At 37.1% G+C, this 15,822-nt stretch overlaps 2 protein-coding genes and 1 long non-coding RNA gene across 4 annotated transcripts in view; 2 read left to right on the top strand and 1 right to left on the bottom strand.

Moving 5' to 3' along the window:
* plekhg5b (pleckstrin homology domain containing, family G (with RhoGef domain) member 5b) overlaps positions 1–4,990 on the bottom strand; it is an 86,609-nt gene extending 81,619 nt beyond the window's left edge. Inside the window, exons 1-2 of one of the 2 annotated variants that reach the window (XM_073875512.1) lie at positions 4,726–4,990; positions 4,048–4,221 (exon numbers count right to left, since the gene is read on the bottom strand). In XM_073875512.1, the coding sequence (XP_073731613.1) occupies positions 4,048–4,129 (82 nt within the window). In that variant the 5' untranslated portion in view covers positions 4,130–4,221; positions 4,726–4,990. The remainder of the gene's footprint in view (positions 1–4,047; positions 4,222–4,725) is intronic. The other variant, XM_073875513.1, reaches the window with a different exon arrangement.
* A 1,198-nt stretch (positions 4,991–6,188) lies between these two features.
* LOC129430902 (torsin-1A) lies at positions 6,189–9,188 on the top strand. Its single transcript, XM_073875517.1, has 5 exons — positions 6,189–6,384; positions 6,500–6,765; positions 7,948–8,123; positions 8,210–8,343; positions 8,486–9,188. The coding sequence occupies exons 1-5, from the start codon at positions 6,240–6,242 to the stop codon at positions 8,740–8,742; spliced, it is 978 nt and encodes a 325-aa protein (XP_073731618.1). The 5' UTR covers positions 6,189–6,239; the 3' UTR covers positions 8,743–9,188.
* A 4,367-nt stretch (positions 9,189–13,555) lies between these two features.
* Positions 13,556–14,936, top strand: LOC141369398 (uncharacterized). The gene is made up of 3 exons (XR_012373072.1): positions 13,556–13,602; positions 14,574–14,749; positions 14,827–14,936. It is a non-coding gene; the product is annotated as an uncharacterized lncRNA (long non-coding RNA).
* Positions 14,937–15,822: the final 886 nt, after the last annotated feature.

Below are 15,822 nucleotides of genomic sequence, written 5' to 3'. Positions count from 1 at the left end.
TTTAAGGTAAAAAAACCTCTTTGGTGTTGCTTTAACGCAAAGTAGAAAAAAAATTTAAGTGCCGGCATTCAGCACATAGAAAAACCCGCCAGCTGCTGGCGTTTTTGAAAAATGCGGCATTTCCATTTGAAACAAGTGTAAGCGACTTGGTGTGCACGCCCCATAAAGGCGATTTGCTGAATATTTTGATTTTTTGCAGCCTCAGATTTAAAATGTTCAAATATTGTCCTATCGGCCTATTGACCCATTTATTCAGATGACGTATAAATCTCAATTTCGAAAAATTGACCCTTATGACTGGTTTTGAGGCCCAGGGTCACATTTGGTTCTCCAAAATCTTTCTGGAGTCAAAGGTTCTTAAAACAGGGTTCCCACACCTTAGTTACCTTTAAATTCAAGGACCTTTCAAGGACTTTTCAGGTCCAATACCCTCAAATTCAAGGACTAAATGTGGGGACACACTTCAAGTGAGAGCAAGGTTACATTGTGTTACCTTTCGAGGGAACTCGTGCTGCGTCACTGCAGTGACACTTTGGGGACGCCTCCAGGGGTAAATGCGGCTGAATGTGTATATCAAATTCAACCAATGGTGAGGCTTAACTAAAAGACAGGGTGACGCGGGAGCCAGGAAGTATATCGCTATCTGAAATATTGACAAAGACGGCGTTACAGTGACGCAGGAACTATGACAAGGGAGACGCAGCGTCTCGTTCCCTTCTCAGGGAACAACAGTTACATACGTACCCCGAGACGTTTTCATGTGTCAAACACAACTATACAAAAAAGCATTTTGGTATAAATCAACATTCACATACAGAAGATATAAGCATTTAAAGCGAACAGTTTAGCACGTGTGCTTAAAAAGTCTAGAATTTTTATGATATTATCCTACACTACACAGGAAATAATATGGATTTTTTTCCAGAAAACTTCTTGCATAAAACAGATTCAAGCACTTTCAATGACCTGTATCTATGTATGTATATTTTCAAAAACTTCCCAGGACTTTGAATGTTTTTTCCCAGATTCAAAAACTTTCAAGGATTTCAAGGACCCGTGGGAACCCTATTAAAAGAATAATATCTTGTTTCTTAATATTTTATAGTCAAAACATATTTCCACCACACAGAACCTTCTGCAAACAGACAAGTTCTTCAGATGTCAAAGGAATCATACAGCCAAAAATGGTTCTTCAGAGAACATTTTAGAAACCTTTTGTTTTAATATTCTTCACAATGATGTCCACATACCATACTACTTGTCGTCTAATAATTTGTTCCTTTAGTAGTTTGACATTCATCATGAAAATAATTGTTATTCATCAAAGCTGGACCCTGAACTAAAGCAACACAAATTCAGCCTTCAGGCTCCGCAGCATCGGTCAAACAAACCAATCGATCCCGGCTGTCAGTTCACAGGTAAATTATTAAAAAATTACTGCTAATTTCAGGAGTTTAATTGCTGTACGGACGTTTAGATCAAGGGCAGGACCCGGACAAAGACCAATATGCTAATAGCAGAGCCTCAAGCCTTACTGGTGCATGATAAAACCAAACAGAAAGCTGGAGAAAGTGAAGGATGATGGGAAAGAGACTTCTGACCTGTGGAGGCAACAGCTGTGAGAGACTGCTCATTACATTATCTCAGGACATGAAAAGCTGAAAGCAATCGTTTCTGTGTTTGTGTATGCGTGTCTGGCTTTGGGACATGGAGCACAGTTAGGTTATAGTCCTCCGTGCAATGGCTATAATCGATTGCATTACTGTGATTGAAGTTACAAGCATAATTTAAAAAAAAATTTATCCTGACTATCAGTGCACAAACAATTAGCCCAAAAAAATGGATGAATACAAACTCGCTGACACTTCAGATAATAAGATTAGTCTTGAAGCAGAAGGATTTGCCAGTGTTTGGGAGGGAGAAGTACTGGATGAGGAGCCAACTTAAAACGCAGTATTTAGCAATGATAGCTTCACATAACACTAAAGGAGCAATCATGCACCAACATGCACCCAAAATGAATGTACAACGCTAGATGCAACCCATCAAGTACAACAACCAATCAAAATTAAGTAAGCCTGAAGCTGTTTCCCAGACATCAACAGCAGACGCTGTGAGATCAAACGCATGTATTATTTTAAGAAAGCTTCAGTGGTCTGGGACACTAAAAGTAACTTGAGTGCCCCGCAGAGTTAAGAAGCCTTTGGCGTACCGCACACTTTTAGTTTAAGGTTTCTATAAATGAACATTCAGACTTGAAGCCTAATCTTATTACGAACGCAGAGGTCAATATAATGACGTAGAAAGCATTTAGCCTGTGTAAATGCGGCTGTGCCTATCAATAGGTGGGTGATTCTCACGAAACCATTGAAGCACCACGGCACTAATGATTTTAGCTTTAAAATGTGTAATATAGTAACATTAGAAAGCATCAGAATTAACACAAATACTGTGTTCTACCTTGCACAATGTGTGATTTCAACATAAGAATTTATAATTGGGAATTGTATCTCATTTTCTGCTGAAATTCTCATTACCGCAATGTGTCCGGCTGTGTTTGAACATGCGTTATGTTGTAATTTAATCAAATTAACATAAAAATATTAAGAAAAAAAATAAATGGATGTTTTGCTAGACTACTTTAGATGACAAAAAAATATTTACTGAATATTCATGTATAATATAATAATGAAGAAAAATTAGGAAAATTATGTGTCCATGCCTGATGTTCTCATCCTCCGCAACACTTTTTGAGAACAGTTTAAGCACACATACAGAATTTTAATAAAGTTTAATTTTGAGTGACCAAGCACATGGACCAGTTACTTCAAGATGGCTACCAGGTAAGATCATTTTTTTACAGTTAATTTGAAATATTGTCTTGTCAGAATGCTTACACGACATTTTGATTATCATTACCGCAACAGATGCTTATTAAATGTTAATTTAATTAATAGAAGCATAATACTTTGATTTTAAATGCATGTGCAGAATCTCCAAATTATGTTCTTTCAGGTTTGTCACGTCATTTTGGAAATATGTCAGTGTTGATGTTTTCTGACTGTTGCGGTAATGAGATTTTTTAAGACTAATATTTTTAATTATGTTACAAAAAGTGTTAAATGATAAGTAAAAGTTTTTAAATTAATGTTCCCATTTACTCCAGACTTTGTTTTTCAATGTCTGGTGGGAAAAAAAGTAAATTTAAGCAATTTTTACATTTTCATGCTTGACATTTTTAAAACCAAGTTTTCGTGAGAATCACCCAGTAAAGCTTTCTTCAAATAAATCCACACAACAAAATATATTTTTCAATTGTGCATTTATGTCATTTCCTTAGTTAAACTTTTTAACATGCATGCTAGTATTTATTCCTGAAGATTGCTAAGGCAAGCATCAGTATCGCAGTTGCTCGTACTTAGTGACCCCTGACCCCAAGTAATAAACTTTGCTGTGTGCATCAACAAACAGCACCATTATCTGCAGTGCAACATGTTAACAACCATTCAGAAAACCTTAGCGACCGCAAAGCAGCCTTCCACAACATCCAGCACATTTGCACAGACAAGCACCTCTCACAATGATGAATTCATGAATGTACAAAACAACACAACAGGACACTTCACAATTTGTCTGATCCACAACCAAGTCCATTCACAGGCTCCTTCTGCCTGAAATTGTATGAATTGCAGATAATATGAAATGATCCAAATTGGATTATTATTAACTTTCAATGGCTTTGTTTGTAAATATGATTAATTTATAAGTACGCAGAACAGCACACGCACAAACCACAAGCGAAAACAAACAAAAGCGACTGTAACGTGTACTGACATCTATTTCAAAAGGATGCCATGTTAGATCCATAATATTGACTTTACCTTTTGTCTCTAAAGGAGTATAGAGTAAATAATGCAAGGACGATTTGTGTATCATATTAAATATAAACATGAAGGACAAGACCTGAATTCAGAGTGAGCATCTTTACATTTCAACTAAACAATAATATGTGCATACTACATAAGAGTTAATGCTGGGACAACTCATTTAGACGTAGCCGGATGCCAAGCCAACTTCTAGGAGGTGATTTGTGAAGAATCGGATGCATAGTCCACTTGTTAGGTACCATTTTGTCTGGTTTTACACCACTTCCTCTGTGCTGAGGTAGAAATCCACCCGAAAACAGCTGGCTGAGGGGTCACCAGCGGTCAGATGTGACTCCTATTTGATGATAGGAGAATGAAAGGCATTTATGGGCTATATTTGTAGACACTACTTCATGTGTCAGGGGTAGATACAAAGTGAGCACCCAACTTATCATATATCATATATTCAATAAACACCAGATTGAGAATGAAAAGACAAAGCTGCCTATAAAAAACATAAACGATCACTTTAAGAGCAAACTTTGTATGGATATTTACTAGAGACAGACTGCCTTATGTGCTTTCCTGCACACTGTAGTTTTAAATGCACGCGAACCTATAAGCATACGCATTGTATCATGCACACATTGCACATGCATACACCCTTTAACTTATTTATGCATGCATAAATGCAACAGGCCTATATTTATCTCGTAATATTATGTTACATTGTAACTTTAATGACTCGGTAAACGTGCACACTGGGCAGCCAATTCACAAATCTATCACAGCGATTATAACACAGACCTAATGTTCAATGCACTGTTAGATAAAATGATAATATTATAACAAAACTCACTCGAACCTGTTGCATTGGAAATGTTTGTGGAGCCGTAGAAAAGAAATAAGCTTCTCCCTCAAACATCGGCGCTTTAAATTCACTTCAACGTCGCTTTTATCTCCACAGGATGATGCGCAATCTACTGGATCATCTCTTTCTTCTGTACAGTCATCTTTAGTACAGCAAGACTTGCGAAAAGCAGTCCCAAAAGTTTCTCGCTGCTTTGTCTGAAGCTCTCCTTCCCTCCTCTACTGTGATTCAGCCATGGAAACGTTTCCCATTCATTCAATTCACCTTTACTGCACTTCCTAAGTTCAGCCGCTAGAGGCGCCATCCGTATAGAGTCCAGACATACAGAGAAAGAAAGAGACAGAATATGCAATATATTTTGCTAATATTGATATTTACAAATATTAAATAATACTTTATGAACAAATTTACAATGTTAAACGTTCCACATTCATTCAATTCACGTTTAGTAAAGATATCCAACTGCACTTTCTTTGTTAAGCCGCTAGAGGCATCATCAGCTGCCAAGGCCAGACCGACAGAGACAGACAGACCGATTTCTTGACAAATGATAATTTTTTTTAATAATTTTGTTATTAACAAACATTAAGCTATACTTTATGAACAGATTTACCATGGAAAGCGTTTTTAAGTAATTTAATTCACCTTCAGTCAAGAGATCCCAATGCACTTCCTGCGTTCAGCCGCTAGAGGCGCCATAATGCAGGTACCAGGCGCAGAGATAGATAGATAGATAGATAGATAGATAGATAGATAGATAGATAGATAGATAGATAGATAGATAGATAGATAGATAGATAGATAGATAGATAGATAGATAGATAGATAGATAGATAGATAGATAGATAGATAGATAGATAGATAGATAGATAGATAGATAGATAGATAGATAGATAGATAGATCTACTTTAAAATGAGTTACCTTAAAGCGTTTGTTATTTTAATTTTAAGCTTGGTATGTTGCTAAATATTTGTAATATAAGTTACTAATAATAACATTAACAAATATTAAGAAAATATACGTTCATATATTATTTAGGATGCCACAGAGTGCTCAGATGAGGGTCGTAACGTTTGCATGTAGCGCCATCTGCTGGTTACTTTATACTTTGCAAACATGTATCCATCTGGATGAAATTAGCTTTTTAGTGTGAAAAAAGACAATGGGATTATCTCACAGTTTATTATACAGACCAGACAGTGAGACACAGAAACAAAGGAGGAGTTTAATCATAAAATAAACAAGCAATACATTAAAGCGCCAGAGATTTATACAACAATAGTACCATATTTTCAAATGAACCTGATCTCAAAATAAATGCATTTCAAACAAGCAAATGTCTTTTGATCCAAAAGTGGGCGCAAGTCTCGTGATTTCTCAAGTTAAGAATCAGTTGGTTAATGTGCCAAATATTTGCAGGGAGGGAGTGCGCTAGAAGGAGGTTCTTAGTAGATCCTTTTAGAAACGAAAGCGAGACTGGGACACTGGAAGTAACTCCACAATGAAAGCGTCGTGTTTTTTAATAGTTTTATTGCTGTTTTCTGATATAGCATTTACGTCAGGTTTTATGGAAGTTTTGGTAGGCATTGCTTCTCATGTCTACACATTGTTTAAAGGGGATAAATTATTGACTTTCGATCCAAAACGTAAGCAAAAACATTCTACACAGTGTTGTTAAAACATTTAATGTTATCTCAGCAGTCTCAGACGTTTTCATGTTCAAGTATCAATATGTGAATGATCAAAAACTTTTATTTATAGGTTTGAAGAAAGATTTACATGAGAATCTCTATGGGCAGCATGTCGTGTCAGAGGTGGTGCTGAAATCTGTATCAGCATTTTTGACGGACAGTAACCCGAACAAACCCCTGGTCCTGTCTTTTCACGGGCCCACGGGAGTGGGAAAAAACCATGTCGCTAAAATCATCGCGAGCAACATTTACGAGAAAGGAGACCAGAGCAAACATTTTATCACATTTATATCTGAGCATCATTTCCCGCACAAAGACAAGGTCGACATATACAGTGTAAGTAAATTATGCAAATGCTATGGGTTTATTCATTACATTAAGGCTTAATGATTTGTCTTATAATAAAGAGGACCAGCAAAATATCAAGAACAGCACTAATATCAAATGTTGTCACAATTAGATTTGTCACAGTTGCCTGGAATCATAGCACTTAAACATGGAAAAAGTCAGATTTTCATGCCATGGCCCCTTTAAAGGTGTAGAATAATTCTTTGGTGCCCCAGTATACTCATGTGAAGTTTTATGTCTAAATACCATATAGATAATTTATTATAACATGTTAAAATTGACACTGAGCAAAAATGTGCAGTTTTGGGTGTGTCCTTTAAAATGCAAATGAGCTGATGAAATGCAAACACTGATCACAATGATGGTGGTTTGATGCAATTCAAACTCAAGTTTCAGGGTTGATCTTTTTTACATTTTATGGGTTGATAGAAGCACCGTGGACCCAGTCATAGCACTTAAACATGGAAAAAGTTAGATTTTGGCTCCTTTGGCGAGTAAGGGGTGTGTTTTTGGCATAATGTGCAAAGCCAAGTCTCATTTCCCATCCCCTATAAAAGCCCAACCCATTCTCATAAATGGCGTATAAAAACAGGGGAAAAAAGGAAAACTTTTCTCTAGAACCACATTCAGGTCTTCTTCCAGCTAAGCCTACCTTTTTCATTTGACAGTTTTTGTATCATCCTCGCAACATATTTCTCCAAAACGCCTCATATGAACTGTGGCTTAAAGGAAGATAAACATGCACATCGACACAATTAATGAATGCCACCACAATTCACTATAAATATTTGCGATGAGTGAGGGAATGAGACAAATCCTGAAAGCTTAACTCACTTAAGACATTTGCTGTTAATGTCTTTAGAAATGTAGATCAGAATGTCTTAACAAACATAAAAAACACCATAATAATAAATCAAGACATAATAATAGAAAGCAAATATATTTTTATTTTATTGTGGGGTCGGTCTCATGTGGAGAGGTTTGAATAGACGCTTAACATAAATGAAACATGACCCACACAACAACTCCTTTAGAAACTTTAATTATAGTAGTACCTCTTCTATAATTTATTATTTACAATGAATCTATATTTCTTATAAAACATATTCACTCAATTAAACCAGATACTAACATGGTTATTGAACCAACATGGTATGTGTTTATATTTAGGCACAACTAAAGCAGTGGATTCATGGAAATGTATCAAGTTTTCCTCGGTCCATGTTTGTATTTGATGAAATGGACAAGATGAATCCGCGGTTGGTTGAAACCATAAGACCCTTTCTGGACTATATGTCACTTGTAGATGGAGTGTCATACCGCAAAGCAATCTTCATTTTTCTCAGGTGATGAAGTCAAACTGGTGGATTTAAATATCAATACTACACAAAATTATGACCAAAGGGTTTTGATAAGCTCTCTTTATTTGTAGCAATGCAGGTGGGAATGTGATTGCCAACATGGCTCTGGATTTCTGGAAAGAAGGTAAAGACAGAGAAGAACTTCAGATAAACAGCAAGGGAATGGAGCATGAAATCCTTCAACATGTCTTTAATGATAAAAGCAGTATGTAGTCATTTCTTTTGTATTATACAAAATAAATGTAATTTTCCATCTTATTATTTATTTTTAAATGATTAATAATTCAATTATTAGATTTGGTCCCAATGGTTTCATGCTTGTGTTTTGTAACTTGTATTTTGTACAGGTGGATTTTGGCACTCTAATCTAATAGATCATCACCTGGTGGATCACTTTATTCCTTTCCTACCTCTGGAACTGAGACATGTACGTCAATGTGTTTTGGCTGAAATGGCCAATTTGAACATGACTGTGGATCGTTACCCTGAACTTGCAGACACAGTTGCCCGAGATATGCCATATTTCCCTCCAAATGAGAAAATCTTTTCTGTTAAAGGCTGCAAGTCAGTCAGACAGAAGTTAATGCTGTACACCGATCACTAGATGAAAGAGACTTGTTTACTTTTGCTTACCGGTGCCAGCCACTAAAAGACGCTGTTATAGATTATTTTATTCCTTAGAGTTACTGACATTGTGTCTGGTTATATTTAACTGATTAGATTTTGTTATGATAATTTCTGCTTCCTTGGGGAGTTTTGTTGGAACACTTATTTTCTCTGTGTCATAAAATGCATTGCATAACAGTAGTGTAATTTTTACATTTGTCTTCGATGATTATTCTTATTTATTCATGATTTTTTTCTTATTTAAAACTTGACTTGTGTGAATAAAATATTAAAGGAAAATGTTTTATTTTCATTTTTCTGTTTTGATTTTAGATCCTTCTCAGTTCTGATAGATTAGTGATACAATAAAAATCCTTTAAAACCATTTTTAACTTTTACTTGCAAAGTGCACAGCAACTTTTAAATAGCCATCACTGGGGAAAGATGCCCAAATAATGGTGTAGGATAGACACACCTCTATTCAATTCGAAGCAAAAATGTCATTGTATAAACTGGCAATGTCTAGCCTGGGTGCCAGCCGATCTTAGCCCCGCCCATAAGATTTTGAGAACGGGAAGATCGACATGAATGATGACTAGAAATGAGTATGACAACGTCAGGCTAGGCAATGTCATTTCAAATTACAGAAATTTCAGCAGACAGCGACAAAAAATGCTATAATGAAAAAGCTATTGTTATTGAAGTATGTTAAAAGCCATTTTCATGAAATGCTTATAAATAGCACACAGTGTTAAAAGTCGTGTAAAACATAGGCCTATACCGAATTTCAATTTTGTGTGCATGATACAGCAGTCCTTCCCGTTTACTTAATATGGCCGTATTTTCGTGTCGTTTTATGGTTTCTTACTGTTTTTTTGTGGCTTGGGTTTGGGGTAAGAATAACTTTGTGTTAAATAAAATGACATCCTAACCCAAACCGTAATTATAACATAACTCTAAGCGACCCGTTTAAAAATAGACAAAAATATGAAGTAATCAATAAATAAATATAAAACAACACTAAAGATGCACCATAGGTGTACCAGACTGGCGAATTGCACGCAAAATTGGAATGTGCCATATGTAGCCTATTGCACGACTTTTCACTGCGTGCCATTTATATGCATTTAATGAGAATGGTTTGCAAAAAGTTTATGCATGTTTTTGTCCAGGTTTTTGTCTTATTTGTTATTAAAACCAACAGAAAAGGTAAAAAAGGGTCCCAAACTGACACTGGGCTAGTACACTTTAAAAAGGTCCTAATATTTATGTACAAATATGTACACATATCATGGTACCAGTATGTAACTTTGAACTACTAATATGAACTCTTTAGATGCAAATGTGTACTTTTTGAAAGGTGACAGGGAGATTTTTTTTGATCATTTATTCTGACAGTTTAGTAGTACCCATCCAGATAGCATTTACATTTGGCCTGGATCCGTTTTAAGCCCCTTGCCTCCGTTTCTTTCTTAGAGACGTTTTCTGATTGTGAACCAGATCCGTGCCAGATAGAGGTTTCAGCTTAAATATCTTACTGCCATCAGTTCAGTATTTATATCATTTTACAGATCTGGCCCAGATCACTTTTCCCATAGGTAACCGAAAGACATTAGCGTCTGACACTGATTTGGTCCAGATCTGCAATATGAATCTGAGCCGATACTGATGATCAGGCGGTGCTTGATCGGCGCTGGCACATATCTGCAACAACCCCTAAAAACAGATCAGAAACGGGTTCGACCCAATGTGCGTTTGGACTCAAGTACGAGTCTGGCTCTATCGTTTTGCAGGTTGCGGTCCTGTTCCATTACAACATCCAGTGGCAATCTGGGGAGGGGCAACCTTCCGATCTTTCTGATGAAGCCAATACGGAAGTGATTTAAACTACAATTCATCGACTGGCTGCTAGAGGCAGGCTCCAAAAGGGAGTCAATTCCCATAGACCTCCAGGTTAAAATGGCCAACTTTACAGTAGAAAATAATGTGTTTACAGCCTGGTACAAAAATTGTTTTTGGTCTGTATAGCTAATTTTCCCCTTCGTGACAACTGTGAGGGGGTGAATTTTTTTGTAACTCATCCATTTAAAGGATATTAAGCCTTAAAGTTCTGCATAATTAAGGGCGTGGCCACTTGAGTGACGGTTGAACAGCCACTGTCGTCACTAGAGTCAAGCTAGGCGGGCGTGGTTTCAGCAACCAGTCACCTCAGCTACACCCACGTCCCGCCTCTTTACCCATTTTCAGATATCCGCGAGTGATGCGAGGTGACGCGTGGCCAAGATGGCGACTGCAGGCACACCGCCTACTTTAAGCTTCATGGGCCCTGTCCCAAATGGCGCACTTCATGTGGACTTTCGGTCTCGTGGCCTTAAATTGCGCGTTCTCGCTTAGTCTACGAGTCCGTAGGGTGTCCCATCTGTCATTTTTAGGCTTTGAAGTGTGCTCATCAGCGCCTCCTTTGCCCCCTTGATGCAGTCTCCGGCGAAGCCCGCACTGCAGCAGGCTTTGAGCACTTTACCAACCCAGAAGTCCTTGCAAAAGAGCAATCAGACCAATCAGATGACAGAAGGGAGGAGTTCACACTGACGGGCAACTTCTCTACCTATTTCCGGTGTGATGCTCGAGTCTGTCCCAAAATACGACTCCAGTATACCCACGTGGACTCGCATCAAGGGTCCCTAAAGTCTGGACTAAGTGATGTCATCAAAGTGTGGACTCTGAGGAGGACCACAAGTCCAGAGTGTGGTACTTGTGGTTTGATGACATCATAGAGTGCAGACTTTAGGGACCCTTAATGCAAGTCCACGTTTGTGCACCGGAGTCGTGTTTTGAGACAGACTCGAGTGTCACGGCGGAAATAGGAAGGTAAGTTGCCCGTCAGTGTGAACTCCTCCCCTCTGTCGTCGGATTGGTCTGATTGCTCTTTCGCAAGGACTTCTGGGTAGGTAAAGTTCGCAAATTCCTTATATTGTCTTACTGTATGTTTAAATGTGTGCTGTTTCCTCAGGTTTACAGTATCTCAGGTGAATTGCTTTGATTTCACAAACCTGTCACCAGTTCAGATTTGCTTCAGGTTTGCAGAATGAATTACACAACAATCTTTATGGGCAGCACATCGTGTCAGAGGTGGTACTGAAATCTGTATCAGCATTTATGACCGACAATAACCCAAGCAAACCGCTGGTCCTCTCTTTCCACGGATCCTCAGGAGTGGGAAAAAACCATGTCGCTAAACTCATTGCGAGAAGCATTTATGAAAAAGGAGAGTTCAGCAAACATTTAGTCATTTTTACAGCCGACCAGGGGCGCCGTAAAGGGGGGAAAAGTTAGGACGATTCTAAGGGCCCATGAACTTTTGAGGGCCCCAGCCAAGGACTGCGCCGCAAACGCAACCCCCTTGAGCTGAGCCCTCTTAGCTCCGCCCCCGCCTTTACTCTGCGTGTTAGCGCCTTCTTCAATCCACGGTCTCACAGTGCGCGTGAACTTCACACAAGAGAGCAAGGTGTGTTTATTTACTGCTATTTGCTATGATATCTGCATATGTGCACTTCCTTACTATAAATGCAGTTTACACAATGTGACGCTGGGGCAATAAAATGCAGTTTTCTTTCCACTGTAAAGTCTTCGCTCTGTTCACCTCAGTTTAAAAATAAACAAGGTGATTTACGTTCCCTGTTTTATGTTATGATTCTAATGCGAAGTCAGCCCTTATAAGCTGTTTTAATTAACGTAACCCGTATAAGCTAATTAACAAACTAGAAATGCGATCGGTTACACGCGTGTTTTGCAACGCAATATGCCAAAGAAGGATTTTTATGCAGTCGTGAATCGAGTTGATTGTGATCAAACTGAAATGCAACTAAGGCTAAACTAGTCCAGTTATGTATATTAAAGCTTCTCACCTTGCAACAGGTTTAAGAAATCAATGGAAATCTATGTTGTAATCTGCTATAGTTGTCATTCATTTCATTTTAGAGCCCCATTGATTAAAAAACAGTCTGAATCATTTAATAACAGTATAGCTGTTTTCTCAAATTCACAGTTTTAATGATCTGTCGTTATTTTTGCTTTACTGAAGCTGCTGGTGTGTGAAACTTGTTCTTTACCTTATAAATAATGCTAATAATTATAATACAGGCTTTGGTCAAACATTTTTGACCCATTTTTGAGGCATAAAGTAAATGTATAGAAAAGATGGATTGTTGTTGTTCGCCATTTTTAAATGTTACAATGTTGTGTGTGTAACAGCTCAAGTATGTCACGGAGACTGCATGTGAAAATCAGACTAAAGTCTCAAATCTTATTGTGAAATAAAAAGCATCACAGTTTAATTTCAAGCATTAATTTCACTATGATTTCAATCGCTAACATGACATTACTCAGTCAATATTAAAGATATCAAGTTTATATTTTCACAAAATGTTCTTTACATTATGTAGGATGAATTTATGTGGAAAACATTAAATCACAAAGAAATACTTCAGCTGGGTTTTCACAGGCATGGTCACATTAATCTTTAATTTAAGAACGTTGCATTTTCTCTGAATATTCGATTAATGTACTGTATTTTTCAATTAAATTTACATTGGGCAATAAATTATATTAGCTGCAGACATTGTAGGTGTCTATAAATACTGATAATTGTGGTAATAACAATAGCAAAATAAATAGTTCTGTATTATTAAATTACAGACAAAGATTTTGAATAGCTACAGTATGTTGGATTGTATGTTTGGTGCGAAATGGGTATGGTGGGGGCCTGACCCCCTATTCTTTCATAGGGCCCAAAATTGCTAGCGGCGCCCCTGCAGCCGACTATCACATCCCATTAAAAGACAACGTCGACATTTACAGTGTAAGTAAATTAAGTGAATTTTAATATTTTGTATTTCAGAATTGATGTAAAGGTTGGTTTAATTACAATTATTGTTTGACAATACATCAAACCAACAAAGAGCAAGAACAGAAATCATAATAAGATTTTTCATAATAAGAAACCGTAATATAATCAGGGTTTGAAATGAACTTTTTCACTCAACAGCCAATTTGGCTACTAAATTTTTTAATTACCAGCCATTCAGAACTTCTACTAAAGAAACAATTGAATTGTAGTTATAAGATTATACCACATGGACGGCTGATCATGTTTCATTTAAGCTCTAGTTTACTTGAATAACCTGTATAGCCTGACCTGTTTTTTTTTTTAATAGATTAGACAGAATAAGCAGAGCCTAAAACAAACATTAAAATTCACTCTTATAGACCGTTTCAGCAGTAACAACATAAGTAAGCGGCTGTCTAGGTCCGCACGTAACTTCCCGTAAACGCCGCTAAGAATAAATAACAACAAAGTTCTTTAAACGTAGTTTATTTATATAACAAGCAAAAAAACAACACATAGAGTACGTAGGAAACCAAAACATTTGCTATTTTCGACGAGGCATTTGTTTAAGAGATCAGTTTAGCAACTAGTCAGACCATTAAAAAAACGAAACCATAAGTAAGGTTCGGATCCAGACGTGTATCACGTGGGTCATAATGTAGACAAAAGGTTGTAATCACAGAAATAAGCCCGGACAGTGTGATCAGGACCCAGAAGAGGGTCACTGAAAGGGCTTATATCGCCATATCACCCGACTGCCTGCTTAACACGGCTATTTACCTCATAAATAATGTAAGGAACATTAAATATTGATTTGAAATATTTATTTGCTAATTTAAAAAAATAAAGTTTGTCTATTATGAACTCCCGTACCATTACTGTAAGTTATACTAGTACATTTGAATAGGGTCATTAATCTAACTGGAACATGCATGTGTATTTAGGCCCAACTAAGGCAATGGATTTATAAGCATGTGTCAAGTTTTCCTCGGACCATGTTTATATTTGATGAAATGGACAAGATGAACCCACGACTGATTGAAACCATAATGCCTTTTCTAGACTACACAGCCCATATTGATGGAGTGTCATACCGCAAAGCAATCTTCATTTTTCTCAGGTGATGCTCTAAACTGGGAATAAATATCTACACCATTTCTTTCAACAGTACATGATTCAAGCTCTTTTGATTTGTAGCAATGCAGGTGGAGATGTGATCAACAACATAGCTCTGGATTTCTGGAGAGTAGGGCTAAGCCGAGAAAAACTTGAGATGAACAGCAAGGGAATGGAGAATAAAATCCGTCTTCGATGATGAGAACAGTATGTATTAGAAAGTTGTTAAAGGAGTAATCCACCCCAAAACTGGGGTCTTGAATAAAAATGATGGTCAAGTCAATGGGGACTATTTTTGTATAAACTACTACTTTAAAGTTGCATTAGCAATGATTATTCCTTTCACATTGAATGAAAGTCAAAATAATTTTCTATCTTGATTATTTTCAAATCATTATATTACTATGTTTTGTCCACAAACTCTAAACATAATATATGGTTGTATTACACAACAAATTTGTCTCCTTCACAAATCACATCTTTTATATTTATGTGTTTGAACAGTGGATTTTGGCACTTCAGATTATTAAAAAGTCACCTGGTGGATCACTTTATTCCTTTTTTGCCTCTGGAATTGAAGCAGGTACACCGCTGTGTTGTGGCTGAAATGGTCAAAAGGCAAATCCCTGTAGATTATAATCTGGCTGAAACAGTTGCCAGAGATTTGCCCTATTTCCCCCCGGGGGAGTATGCTTTCTCTGAAAAAGGCTGCAAGACGGTCGAAAAGAAATTGGTGCTGTACCTTAAATAGATGAAAGAGACTTCTCCACTTTTGTTTATACATTTGCCAACCACTAGAAGAGACCTACATAGATTTTTTATTTTATTTTTATTCCTTAGAGGGGCCAAAAAAATGTTTGCTCTTTCTTCTGTCTCTGTGTCATGAGATGCACATCATTGAATGAAAGTGCAGCTATGAACAAATGAATGTATATAATGGAATATAATGGAAATCATGCTGGGTGGAACTTTTGATATGGAACTCTGAGCCACCTCAGTTACAGTTCTGATGCTGCTTTCTATCAGCCATACATTTTTCATCCTCATCATGTACATTTTTTAATTGTAATTGTAATA

This window comes from Misgurnus anguillicaudatus, chromosome 13 (genome assembly GCF_027580225.2).
Source record: "Misgurnus anguillicaudatus chromosome 13, ASM2758022v2, whole genome shotgun sequence".
NCBI classification, from domain to species: domain Eukaryota; kingdom Metazoa; phylum Chordata; class Actinopteri; order Cypriniformes; family Cobitidae; genus Misgurnus; species Misgurnus anguillicaudatus.
This window is presented reverse-complemented; position numbering and strand designations above follow the sequence as displayed.